The sequence below is a fragment of the Sceloporus occidentalis genome, unplaced genomic scaffold, assembly GCF_023333645.1.
Source record: "Sceloporus occidentalis isolate IW3139 unplaced genomic scaffold, rSceOcc1.0.p SCAF_318, whole genome shotgun sequence".
NCBI lineage: Eukaryota > Metazoa > Chordata > Lepidosauria > Squamata > Phrynosomatidae > Sceloporus > Sceloporus occidentalis.
Window position 1 is genome coordinate 619,187 of NW_028317298.1, and position 14,246 is coordinate 633,432.

Genomic DNA, 14,246 nt, shown 5'->3' on the forward strand with positions numbered 1-14,246 from the left:
ATTAGTAAAGCTAAGCTCAGTTCAAAATGGCTGACATTCCAAACGCGGTGCCTAAATGGGCAGTTATATGAAGGAAATTTCTCTTTCTGTATTCAGGGCAGCCGAAATGTCAGACATGGAAGTTACGCAAGCAAAAGATTCAATGGATGATTTCATCCTTGAGAGCAAGGTTTAGGTCAAGAGTGAGTGAAGGTTGTGGTGGTCTAAAGAAGACTTTGATGTTGCTGCTTCTGCTTGGGTGAGAGGTTGATGTTTGAGGATCAACAACTGTTGTGGTTGGATGGTTTATGAAGCCTGCATAGGCCATAATGTTCTGGTTGGATGGTTTATGAAGCCTGCATAGGCCATAATGTTCTGGTTGGATGGTTTATGAAGCCTACATAGGCCATAACGTTGTGGTTGGATGGTTTATGAAGCCTACATAGGCCATAATGTTCTGGTTGGATGGTTTATGAAGCCTACATAGGCCATAACGTTGTGGTTGGATGGTTTATGAAGCCTACATAGGCCATAACGTTGTGGTTGGATGCTAATCTCATTTATCTAGTTGGGCTTGGAGTGAATGTATGCCGTGTTGGGAGAAAGTGTGTCTTCTGCCCTTTCCCCAGAACCTTTCTTGGCGACGTCCCGCGGTTGTTCTTGCTCTCTAAATGGCCTACATTAATTAGTTTGATCCAATGTGGCGTGTGAGCGATCCGGTTGCTGTGGCTTTGGAGTGATTGTATGATCCAGGGCGAGTATAGGCTCTGTGGGCTATTAAGACCGGGCTCGTGAAACCAGTCCTATTATTCATGGCGTGATGGGGATCGCTGGAGATGGAGCACCTTCCCCAACGACCTTGCCACTTGTTGCCAAACAATGTCAGCAAGCGATTCTTAATCGTTCCACCCTGCGCTCCCAACTGCCCCGATGTCTTCTCTGCAGTAACAAAACAGGCTTCATGACTCTTGGACATGGGGGTTAAAGGTTTTGGGGACCATGTTACTGACTAGGCTTGTATTTATACACCATTCAGACCAAATATCCTCCTCATTCCAAGTAAGGTTTACAGAACAATGGCGATGTTTGGTAAAATTCCATACAAAGACTCGCATTCCCACCCAATGCCAACCATGTCAGGGGCAGCATTATAACTACGTGGGCATAAAAAGAAATCACCCGTGGTGTTATAACCAGCCAAGTCATAGGCGTCACGGTTTGTGAAAGCAGATTACCGGCTTCTCGGTGGAGCGGGGGTCGGCCGTGCTGCACATTTGCCCCCCCCCTGCGTGGTACTGTCCTGCATCTACCCAACGCTTGTCGGGCTCAACGCTCTCGTCCTTTTTTTTTCTTTGCTTCAGATGTCTATTTTGCTGTATACAAAATAAATATAAATCTATTTAACGAATCCAGGTTTATTTGTGTATATATTAGAATATATGATGCATACGGTATGGATGATGTCATTTTATGCATGTTACAAGTTATTTAAATTTGGATTGTAATGTATTATGTCATCAAAATGTATGATGTCGTAATACACTCAATTTTAGAGCCATTGCCCATTACATTTTTGGGTATGTTAGCGTGTGTTTATGGGTGTGCGTGCGTGTGTTAACCCCGTATTAATATGCATTAAACAGGGTTAAAAGCCCGTATTTCCGCCGAATGTAAAATGAGTGCAGTGCACATGCATTCCTGATTAAGTGGCCCCCTGCAGAGAAACCTTGGACACCCCCGGGACCAGAGCCACTTTCAACCGGTGTGATAAACATTTTTTAAAATTCTGAAATAAATAAAAAAAAGACGCCCGGTACCTTAATTTCTAAAAGAATCTACAAAAAAAAGCAATCTTTATTTTTGGAAATTAGTGAAATATTGAGCAAATCTATATATATTATCATATAAAAAATTTGTAGCCATCTCATTCATAACTTTAAATTAACAGAGCTATATATACACATCCGGCAGCAGATTATTATAACGGGAACTCAGAATACCCTCCAAAATCTGCTCCGATCTACCCAAAAATCCCACTTTACGGGGAAAAATCACCTTTCTACCATCGTAAAAAAATTCTAGATACTTTTGTCCAATTTCTATGCTTTTTTTTCACAATTTCCGCTTCCTGCGTTACTGCGATTCATCCGTCTCGACTGCAACGACTTGGATTTTTCCGGTTTTCCACGATGAGATATTCCGGACGCTTCAAATTCTGACCCAAATTACATACCACATTCATTGATGATTATTTGTACATAATTTGTTTAATTTCATTAATTTTTATCTCTAGAGGTTATTTTAAAAGCGGTAAAAAAAAAAAAAAAAAAAATGCATGTCCATTAAAGTTCCATTAAAAAAAAAATAACCAAAAATTAAAATTTTACCACCCATACTGCATTTCACTCAAAAACTGCAATTTAGATATAATGAGTTAAAGAACCCAACCGGAGATTTTCTCTCCATTTTACAGAAGTGGTAAACACGTCAAAGATGGTGAAAACCCCCAAAAGAGGGTTGTTGAGGGGCTTAATTCTGCCCCCCTCTTTTCAGACCAGAAACAGCACATTGGCCTGATGGCGAAGGGAACCCCGTGCAGCAGGGGGCGCCGCCGAGCCATTGTTTTCTCTCTTCATCAAGGTAGCCCACGACTCCAGGGCCGGTAAAAGTGCATTGAGGCTCCGAAGTATCATTTACAGTGAAATTAGACGCTGTACCTTTAAATCCCATCGCACCCAATGAAAGAATCATTCATTGGTTCGTTGATACGGTTGCCGTATCTCGGAAAAAAAACATCACCGGATTAACGTCCGGCGCCTGCTTTTAAAGAGAGGTATAATTCAGGAACGGAGTGTTTGGCTTCGAAGGTTCCAACCCCATGTGCTGGCGAGAAACGTCCGAGGGGGGTCAGAACCGTAGAGGTTTTTGGGAAGGAAGGCGATCCTTTTCACATTATCGTCCAAAGGAGAATCCAGTGTTTTGTTATTAAGAGGGGGCAGGTGGGCATCGGCTGGCTACGGGGGCTGCGGAGTCCGTGTTGAGGCTACAGCCGTCATCGGATATATCGGTTGGGGGGGGGGGGGATAAGGTGCAAATATATTGATTTTTCAGACTGGGCCGTTGCCCCTTCGGCCTGATGGCTCCCAGCCGGGGGAAGTGGCCGTTTAGAAGACCCGGGCCGTCTTCTCTTGCTTTCTATTGGATGATGAGCTGTAGTGGGGTGAATGGCGGTGTTTGATCTCTTTAAATGGATTGCGTGTGGAATGTCAGAGGGTTCAGCAGGTCACAGAGCTGTTAAGTGTTTTTGGGGTAATAAAGGGTCTTCTATAGGTGGGGGCGATTTAGTGTACAAGACCCAAGTCGATGGATAGGAGGTAACGGTCAGGCGCCTGTAGGCCAGGAGTGTTATGAGCGGGGAATCTTTTATGAGGACTCACGGTTGTCAGTGATGTGGTTGGGGCATCCAGTGTTAGTGACTAAGGTATGGCGGAGTGGTCCAGCCCTGTCGGATCGGATGATGGGAGAAGGTTGGTTTTGTGTGCATCCTACAGCCCGACCGACACCTACGACGCTGTAGCTTAGAGGAGTATAAAGGGTTAAGATGTTCTCCTCCGACCCCCCCCCCAGTTCCATGACGCACGGACGTACAGAGAAGGCTTTGACCCGCGGCTATTCCTTCGGGGCCGGGTGGGACGCGCTGAGCGCGTGCGCGGAGAGCGAGTGGTAGATGTCTTGGAAGGAGGGTCTCTCCCTGCAGTCTCGAGCCCAGCACTGCGCCATGAGCTCGTAGAGAGACGGGAGACACAGAGGCGGACAGGACAGGTAGATCTGGAGAAAGAGAGAGGGGAAGGTTTAATAGCGGATAAACATTGTTTCCATGGCAACAGCCCATCAGCGGCTGTTTTTGCTTCACATGACAATTAAGAATTCCTGAAAAAGACAGAATTAAGCCCAACACTGCATGACGAGACGGACACTGCAGCTTTCTCTTCTATTCCTACACTGATACAAACAGCTGACGCTTCAACCCCTAAACCAAGTCTGGAACCCTATAGAAAATCCTTAAATCCTCCATACGCCTCCCGGAATCTCCTGCCCGCGATTTCCCCCCCTCGTTTTCCGCACGCCCCGGACTCACCTGCTTCCCGCTGTCTCTGAAGACTTCTCCGGCGTTCTCGATGACGTCCTCGTCGCTCAGCTCCCCGTACGGCTGCTCCTTGCACAGCATTAAGATCTCCCACAGGGTCACCCCGAAAGCCCAGACGTCGCTGGCCGTGGTGAACTTGCCCTGCGAGGGGGACGAGGTTTCAGAGGTTTAATACCTTTCTGGGTACTGCCAGGGTAATAAGACAATCTACCGGGATCGCCAAGAAAGCTCGAAGAACCGCGAGGAGAGCTGGCCAACAGTTCTGATGTCACCAAACTTGACCGACTTCCTGAGACATTGAGGTCACTTGAGGCGGGGAAGTGTCATGTTCTGCCATTTTTTTGGTGTTTAAGGAATAATACCCCAGGGGCACTCACCATAAGTATGCACTCCCACGCCATCCACCGGATGGGCAGCACGGCCCTGCCCTGGATCCGATAGTAATCTCCGGCGTAGAGGTTCCGGCTCATCCCGAAATCGGCGATCTTGATCGTCAGGTTCTCTCCCACCAGGCAGTTTCGGGAGGCCAGGTCACGGTGCACAAAATTCAGAGAGGAGAGATACTTCATCCCGGAGCAAATCTGAAGAGCCACGTGGAGGAGGCTGGGGTAACTGCGACAGAGAAAGGGGTAGAATATGACAGAGCAAGGGAAATAAAGAAGAGATGGGGCACAGCCTCCATGAACTATAACTCCCACCATGCTTAGAGGCACTATAGTCCACCTCAGATGATATGCCAAAGACTGCAAGAACCAAAATGGAAGAAATGGCTAAAAAGGTCATGTTGATAAAAAAAACACTTATTGCTCCGTCTAGTTGGGCAAATAAACCTTAGAGGACCCCTCAAGGTATTCTTTCCTCTGAAGGTTTAATAACAGATCAACATTGTTTCTATGGCAACAGCCTATGGGCGGGTGATTTTGCTTCACATGACAACTAAGAATTCCCTGAAAAACTAGGAAAAAGACAGAGTTTGACACAATGAAAGAATTATTTCCAGGAAGGGTTTTGGAATCCATCAGAACGTTGTGTTTCAGCATTCATTTAATAACCTTAACTCAATCTATAGGATCATTTGAAGGCCTGCTGACCTGATACACGGTGGGCTCGGCCCACCCTCTGGACTCTCGTCCTCCTCGCCCAGCTGATGAGCGCTCAGAAACTGGTTGAGGTCCCCGTTCTCCATGTACTCGGTGATCATACACAGGGGGTCTTCGTCAAGACAGGCCCCCAGGAGACGGATAATGTGCGGGTCGCTCAAACGGGAGAGGACTTTCAGTTCCTTCAAGAAGTCGTTCCTAGGGGTCAGAGCGGGAGAAGAACGAGAGCATGAGGGGGACGTTCTTCACACGCGCGCTACAGACAGTACGGTAGAGCAGACACCATCGATGAAAGAAGATGGACAGGGAAGAGAGACAGATCTGATACGACTAGAAAAGACAAAGTTCTGGGCGAAGGAACCGAGAGAGGAGCAGGTCTGGGCCATGCAGAACTTTACCTGGCGTTCTTGTTTGCGTCGGACCTCAGTAACTTGACGGCCACAAGTAGACTCCTTCCCTTGCGCATGTTGAATGGGAACTGCAGAGTCGGCAGTTCTTGGGGGTTCAGGACCTCACACAGGTGCACCTAGAACATAAAAGCGGGGTATTGGGTGGGCAGGATCAGGTCTACAGGTCAGAGCTGCATAGAAACCGCGGGGAATCTCCTCCATGCGCAGGCACAGCGGGGGGACGCGTGAGGTAGGCAGAGGAGAGTGAGTGGAGTGTTAGCACCAGAACAAAGTCCAGGATAAACCTGAATATATTAATAAAGGAATAACCGAGATGGACGCCGGGAGCCGCAGAGGAGCTCTGGGGATGTCGGCCAACGAGACGGACACTGAAATGGAGTCTGGGGTAACTACGGGGCGAGGAGGCAAAAAGGAAAGGAGAAAAGGTTCCAGACCAGTGGAAGAATCGGAGAAAGTGCCACGTTACCTCTCCAAACTGCCCTTCACCCAGCTTCTCTCTGAAGAGGAGATGCCCCCGGGGGAACTTGCTGAGAGGCAGGTCTTTGGAGGCAAGCGTGTCGGCCGTCAGCGCAGGTACTGCATACGTGTTGCCCCCTGTGACTCCCTGCAGGGTAATAATGTCCGCTTCTGCGTAGTGCGGCACACTTGGGGGGCAAACTACAGCCAGCTTGGGGGATTCTAGCTCCCTGTATCCCCCGTCTTGTTGGGGAGAAAGAGAGGCAGGAGAAGTAGGTTGGGGTAGAAGGGTATCCGGAGGAATCCGGGGTAGAAACATTTGGAGGAGAAAGGAAAAAAAAAAACCGAAGACAAAAGTTAAAGGAACGTCGTCCATATCCGAGTCACATACACAGTGGGGGTATTTACTTACGTCTGCACTACATGCACCACTTGGGGTACAAAGTAAGTTTTTGCCCCCGCTCGCACAGCCCGCGCCGCTTACAGCAGAACGTTGCCCCATTTTTTAAAAAATCACGATATTTGTTACGTTACTATGGATACAGAAAGGAACGCGTCTCTAATTCACGATGAAGACAGCACGAGACAGAGACAGCAGGCGTATGTCTCTTTAGTCTGAGAGACCCCAGAAAGAGCGACAGAGAAAAAAAAAAGCTGAGATCGATGGAAGAGAGATACAGCCTGGAAATGACCATTTATTTATATGGTCGGCTTCAACATGGCCGCCCCTTACCCTGGCTGTTGATTGGCTTAGCCTGCAGGCTATCTGGCTCTGTGATTGGCCGGCTGTAGGTGGAGAGTAGGAGCTCATAGACTGGGTTGTTTAGCAGCAAGGCTGGAGAAACACATGCAGAGTATATAGTGTACACTTTATATACATGCACACACAGTGTACACCTATATATACACACGCTTACTACTGTACATACACACACGCATCAGAAATTAAATGCCCTTGCTTGCCCCCGGGCCCACAAAGCGCCCCTTTACAACAGAGACATTACCCCGTTGTACAGCGCTGCTGAATATGATGACGATATATAAAACAATAAAGAATAAGTACTATTACGGGGGAAAGGTTCCATGATTTAAGGTTCAATAAACAAGGAACAGACGATACCTACGGGCCCTGCGGTCTTGGGGCAGAAGGGCATATTCTAAGAACAGGCCTCCTTTACATCTCAAACCGGGTTAGCAGCTGCTAGTTATTTAACGAGACCCCCCTCCCCCCCGAGACACCAAAATCCAAAATCAAGGATCCACCTTTGATGTGCGGCCCTTATCGCGCGGGACCCATAGGATAACGCGCCATATGGGTAACTCATAATATTCCAGAGGCCCAGGGGCAGCAGAATTTTACAGTTCCCAGAAACGGCTGCATTTTATTCTTCCCATCTGCGCATCTCCGCGGCACATGTTGGCGATTACGGGCCGGTAACAGAACATATACATCCGATCTCAAGGCGAAGTTACAGAAGGGATACTTTAAGAAGCGGCTCACCCGTTGGGTTAGAGATACATCGAGTCGGTTTTCTCTCATATCATGTTGTAAATATATATACACATGCAAAAAGCATGCTTATCGCGCACCTGGGCATACATGCACATATGTAATTCATGCACACTGTACACACACACATGCACAAATCCCGGATATTCATTCATGCGCATACTCAATTAGCCCACCCAGCCTCTCACCTGCACTGTCCAGGGTAGGAGGGAGGGTAGCCATCTTGGCACGGGGATTGGGCTCTTGGTATTCACCATCCGAAGTTAGGATGCGCTCATAGCGGTTGGCATGACGAGGAGGTCCTGGGGGATTCTGGGTATTGTTGATGACCACGGTGTCCGAGGGGAGGGAGAGACGAGCCGTTAGGTCGCTGTCCGAGGGGTGGCGCTGAGCCTGGGTGTAAAGAGAGAGAAAAATGTAAAATGGTGGACAAAAAAAGAATGGAAGGTCAACGTAGAAGAAGAGCGACCATATTATTGTCTGTTACTTCACCTTCCCCAGCAACCTTTTCCAGCGCTGGCGCCAAAGAATGAGGATGATGACAACCAGTAAGAGGAGGATAATGACCACCAGGCAGCCAATCAAAATGGAAGTGTCACCACTATCATCCTTGGCAACCGGCTGGTTTATTCTAATGTCGCTGCCGGCCTCGAACACCGGAGCTGAAAAGGGAGGGAGAAATGGTTAAAAGATGGACTAAGAGGAGACCGGACAAGAAAAATCACAAGGAAAGAGTTTTTAGGAGAAGAAAGGAGGACGTAGTTTGAGTCAAGGAGACGGGGAGAAAATGGAGCGATGGAGAAACATAAAGGATAAGGGAGGAATTCAGGGAAGGTGATAGAAGCCTTGGTCTCATTACCTTGCCCGTTGGTGCTTTCCATGCCCACGCTTGTGGTAGTCACTTTCTGGCTGGTGCGTTGCGGTTGAACGGTGACAGTGGGCAGTGGTGGTGCCTCTTGCGGTGGCGGCAAAGGGCTCGGTTCCTCGGGTTCTGCCGGGTCTATGATATCTGCGACCCACAAAAGTACGTCAGATGTTACCTTTCAGACATTTTTACAGAGGAAGACCCGGTGACGGCTGCCACCAGACCAGGAACGAGACCTCCGTCACTCAGTTATAATGTGGTCTACCAAAAAATGGCGATGGGAAGGGGGTTTGTCCCAAACCTTTAACTTCATGCCCTAGATAACCTACCCACTGATTACCCCTCTAAATAGACATATAAGAGGTTACACCACCGGCGCTTAGTCCTAGTATGGTGCCCACCTGCCACCTCCTCCTGCTTCTCACCCTTCTGCTCGTGGAAGAACGTATATATATCTATAGATTATTTTAACCCGTCAAAACTGTCACATGGGTTTATTTAGTATTTAGAATTGTCAGATTAAGGTTTTGGTAAGATTTTTGACTGCAGTTCAGTACTGGTTCTTCTGAGATGTTTTGTTTATGGAAATTGTGCACATGTCATGTATTTAGGGTAATTTGCATGGGTTAGAGAGTCGGGAGGTTAGAACGGAGGCTACGTAGTTACTAAGTCATTAGGTAGGTTGGATACGGAGGTGTAGATGCTGACCGGAGAGGAAGGAGATCTCGCTGAACAGCAGCCATTGTCCCGAGAAGTAGTAATGACAGCGCAGGATGCGGGCGGCTCGGCCACTCAGGGGAAGGGTGACCGTGCGAGCGCTGGGGTCGCGGACATCCACGGCTAGGGACAGGGTGACAGGCTTAGGGTCCCACGGGGTGTGCAGGGAGCGTTTGAAGTAGCAGTCCACCTGCCGGAATATCTGCACTCCGTGGGAGTGAAGGTTGTTGGAGTGCACCTGTCAGGGACAAAGAAGATTGGACCGTGTGTCGGACAAGAGAATACAAGGATGGACCCCAATCCCAAGATACAGTCCTTCTCCAGGCTCCCTAAACTTTACCCCAAATCTTCAGTTATTCACATATGCCCACTTACACCTCTTCTAAAAACTCCTATCATGCTTAGCCAACATCCTAAAAGAAAAAGTCAACCTGCGCTTTGTTTAAGCATCAAAGGAGTTCGACGACCACTAAAGTGCAAGCTGTTCGCTCTACAGAATTCCATTCCTTACACCAGATTATGAATCTAGAACAGGGGTGGGTTCCGACATGCGGTTGGACCGTATCTCTCATGATCCTCAGCCAGCCCGACCATTTAGACAAACATTCTTACCCTCATGTAGGTAAATGCTCTCAGCGCGTCGAACTCGAACTCCATCTCTAGGTATCCGGACGGGAAGCTGTCTCGGTTCCAACCCACGTAGTCATAACCCGGCCAGACTCCCTGCTCCTTGTGATGGGTGAAGTCATCTGCCCCCACGACGCCATCAGTCAACTGACCCAGGCCACCATACTGCAGCCTGCAGGGGCAACAAAAAGGCAAATGTGGCCTCCATACGGTGAGCAGCATGATAATACGGAGACATTGTGTGTATTACTGAGACGTAATGTGTGGGAAAGGGCTGGTGCCGGCTGTCCTGGGGACATCTGGCGGTTTGATGCACACCCTTACCCTCCAACTGTGAATCCATCATACGTAGAGTCGTTAAGGTTAACGATCATGGCGGGGAGAGTCATCAGGGCCCCGGGAGGCGAGGTGTAGGAGCGAAGTCCATCTGCGGGGAATGTCATAGAGAGACAATGAGAATGAAGTGAGATAATGAGGTGGGAAAGGAAAAAAAGGAGAAGGAAAGGGGAGAAAGGAGAAGACAAACTGACAGGGAGAAAAGCATTACGGGCTGGAGAAAGATAGCCAGAGAGTTTCAGGCAAACATCACGCAGAAGGGTTTATTCACTAAACATTGAGTTGTAAAGAAGGCCCAGTGTGTTGGGCTGAGTTGCCTCAATATAATGAACAGTCTGTCAGATATTTTTCATCACATCACAATTCGACTCGGTGAACGAGCCCCCAGGGTGAGCAGGTGGTGACAGGGAGAAGCCACCGCATGGTGGCCATACGTGAGGGCGTAAAGGACAGGGTGTCACAGTCCAGCTGGCATTCAAACCCATTTAATAGTGAAACCCATTCAATTATTCATAGTATGTCCTCATCATCCCCTAAAAATCCAGATCCCGGATGGAGAAGGACCAACAGCGGGAATTTAGGAGGTCCCTGGAAAAGCCAAGGAGGTGGCATTGGTCAGAGAATAAAAAAGCATCAGATTCATACCCTGCCACAGGCATCCGTACAGCTCTACCCGCAGACAGACACTCATCACGCGGTCCGCCATGGGGTAAAAACGCACATAGCGGGCGATAAGTGGGGGCCCTAAATCCTTCAGTACCAAATCTTGAGTGTTTTCATTGCCCGCAATGACCTGTTGGATGAGGAGACACATTAGGACTTAAGTATTACACGCAATGCTATCCACTATCTCCACGGCCCAGTCTTCTTACCTCATTGCCCCAGCGGTCCCTCCAATGCGCCCACTTATAACCATCACGGCTATATCGCAGTTGGTAATGTCGGGCAAATTCTTTGCCCAGTCCTCCACCATCCCGGCCTTGAGTGCCCACCAGAGTCAAGAAACAAAGCTTCCTCAGGTCTATTTGCAAATACTCTTCGTTATTCGGATACACCGAGCCCGCCGGGCACCATGCCCCGTCTCCATCATGGCTCTCCAGCCTGCCAAGTCAACAGAGAAAAAAGAAGATGACGAAGGGTTTGGCCGGAACGAAGCCTCCGAGAGACCATAATGGAAGACAACAGAGAGGGTGGGTTGACTACAGTCTACGATGGAAATTCCTGGTGAAGACCAAGTTCTACTCTGTGCGCAGCCCACCCTAGGTGGTCGGAGGATACCAGAAGTGATGGCATATCTCCCAAGCATCTTTGTTTAGTTTGGTCAGTCCCTCTATGGGACCCAGATCCATCTTGCCTCCTCTTATTTGTAGCATAGGGAAGTATGTGAAGGACGCATGTGCAAAACATATCAACATGTCTGAAAACAAAGGTCACGGTGAGTCACGCTCAGCGCCTTCCAGTGTCAATTTACCGAAAACATTAATATAGATCACTCATGCCCCGGGGCCACTACATTTGTTAAAAGAACACACACACCGTAGCCACCGAGCGTTGCTGCGAAAATATAAACAATGGGAAGTTGTTATGAGCTCCTCGGGCCTGCCCGGACACGATGGCTTCTCTGCGAAGGAGCCGAGACCGTGCCGGGGTAAGAGCCCCGCTGCCTTAGTCAGCATCTCCAACAAAGAAAGCTCGCTCTATAAGAATATTCCCACGAGTCGCAGCCTCTTCCCCGCTCATAATCCCCAAGCGTATAAATTAACTGCCCCCCCAACGATATACGTCAGCCCCCCCTGTTTCATGTCGGCTCTTGAGACGAATACGTCAGAGACGCTCGGAGGGGATGGCGGCTTTTAGCAAATAATTTACTTTTATCGAAACTTGCAAAAGCTTGTGCTTTCAGTTGAATGGGTTACAACAAGCTGAACGGTAGCGTCAGAGACAACTTAATGGGGAGGAATAATCATGCAGATCCTAAGAGCAGAACGTTAAGAAGGCTGTATACACAGATAAGGGGGGTTTCTAATCCATCGTATGATCCACCCCGGGCGTATTCCCTGTTTAACCCATGGATGCCACAGACGCAAAGCATAAATATCCATTAGCTTACAGCTCAGACCTGCAGACGTCGACAGCAAGAACCTCCGTGGTCTTCATCATTTAGACTAAAGATCTAGAGCAGCATCGTTACCATGCTGGTTCGGCTTAGGCGCCGTAAAAACCCAAGAAGCCCCCCTGAGAGCAGTGACCCACCTTCTAAGAGACATCTTTTCCGTCCCATTGTACAGCGCTCTGGAATATGATGGCGCTATACAATAAATAATAATAACGCTTTTGTTCTCAATTATCTGCAGGACATTCTACGGACGAAGCTCAAAACGTCACGGGTGTTCTAAAGCTAAAAAGTGGGGTTTTTCCTATTTATTTATATTTTTGGGGGGGAGAAAATATCAAAACAGCTTGAAGGTCGTCCTCGGAATTTGGCGTTTACTCCGCAAGTATTGTGTCTATAAAACCGACACGCACTCGGAAATATGGTCCGTGTCTCATGTGGACACCATCTGAGAGGTAACGTCAAGGGAAATTATTTGAAGACATAACCTGCACTCGATTACTACGCATTCTCCTGGCAAAAATAAAAAACGCTTTGAAGTTCAAGGTTCTAATCAACGGAATCACCAACGCGAGCCCTTCTCTCCGAGCTCGGCCCTTCTTCTCTGTCCACTAAATAAAAGCATATTTAGCTTATTTTTCTGGGTGATTTTGCCTCTAAATGGTTTTTCCCATCAAAGAGAAGACGGCATCGCTTCTCGATCCGAAAGCTTGCAAAAGAACTAAAAAGAATTCGACCAAAACTCATTTTTTTCTATCTTTTTTAAGGTTATTTTCCAAATAATCATTGTGGACGTCCCGGTGAGTCTTTGGGCCAAACCAATACGTTTCAGACATTCCCAGTTTTCTCCAAGTTGTACTAATTACAAAAATTACTTTTAGAGGGTTTTTTTCGGTGTTGGTGGTGACCAAAGTCAGCATGAGGTCTACTGCGGCCCTCATCGTTAAGCTACACAGAAACAAACTATGACAAAGCCACATTCTTACTCATTTATGCTTTGATACTTTTGTTGCCCGTTAACCCCGGCTGAGCGGTCCGCGGACTGAAGGGTCTCACCTGCTGTGTTTGGCTTCGGTGGAGTCGGACCAAGCGCTGGACGCTGTGATGTCTTCATCTGGAATGGTTCTGTCCTGCATCCCCAACGCATAGCGGCAAGAAGCTGAAGAAGATAAGAGAGAAACCTCAACCCCGGACCACGACATTCTAACGCCTTGGGTCCATTTGTCGGCCATTAAGGGACGGAAGAACATGGCGGCTCTACAGATCCCAAACCAAGGTGGCCAGACCTTCTTTACAGGAGCTGGGCAGTCATGGTAGATCCATTAAAACCAATGCTACCCGCATTAGGGGTCACCAGCCTTTTTACCCCAGGGGTATAAAGATGCTGCACGTTACTTACATGGGTCAAAGTGAGCATCTGGTTCAGCGAAGCAAACCGTAAGGAGCACGCAGAGGGAGAGGACTCGAGGCGCCATCTTTATCTCTCCAGTCAATGGCGCTACACGCAGGAGACTTTCATGTTCTCAACTACATGAGATAAATAAAAAGACAATGATCCGCGTTATAAAGTAGTGCTGAGTATCCATGGTTGCTAATGATGCTGATCACGTTATAGAATGGTGGGAAGCATCTAGAGATGGCATACGTTGGCACATATAGCCTGAAAGTGATGACATAGAGCCTAACGGGGAAAAGATTGGCACGTTAGCAATGGCGGAGAGCCTGGCGCAGGTCAGTGGCAGAGGAGCTGGAAATGCCACAATGTAACGATGAAGGAACCAAGATGGCACCATGTTGGGTACAGAGGTTGGCACAGCTCGGACTGGCACAGTTCAATTACACAGCCAGACAAAGCCCACGGCTTGAGCGTCCTGGAAATTCCTGGGCGCCGGCAATGAATGCGCAGCCACTCGATACGCTGGCAGAGAACCCCAGGGCTGGCACCGGCATGCAGTACAGTGCCAAGTATCTGAGCACATCATATGC

At 48.3% G+C, this 14,246-nt stretch overlaps 1 protein-coding gene across 1 annotated transcript; it reads right to left on the bottom strand.

Annotated features, from left to right (window-relative positions):
- Positions 1-3,648: 3,648 nt before the first annotated feature.
- Positions 3,649-13,735, bottom strand: LOC149274843 (epithelial discoidin domain-containing receptor 1-like). The gene is made up of 17 exons (XM_089505226.1): positions 13,660-13,735; positions 13,317-13,419; positions 11,020-11,248; positions 10,793-10,940; positions 10,136-10,238; positions 9,797-9,983; positions 9,176-9,422; positions 8,462-8,611; positions 8,095-8,264; positions 7,791-7,995; positions 6,826-6,927; positions 6,103-6,335; positions 5,625-5,752; positions 5,218-5,424; positions 4,504-4,738; positions 4,118-4,267; positions 3,649-3,807 (listed from the first exon to the last, which is right to left on the bottom strand). The coding sequence occupies exons 1-17, from the start codon at positions 13,733-13,735 to the stop codon at positions 3,649-3,651; spliced, it is 2,832 nt and encodes a 943-aa protein (XP_089361352.1).
- Between the last annotated feature and the right edge of the window lie 511 nt (positions 13,736-14,246).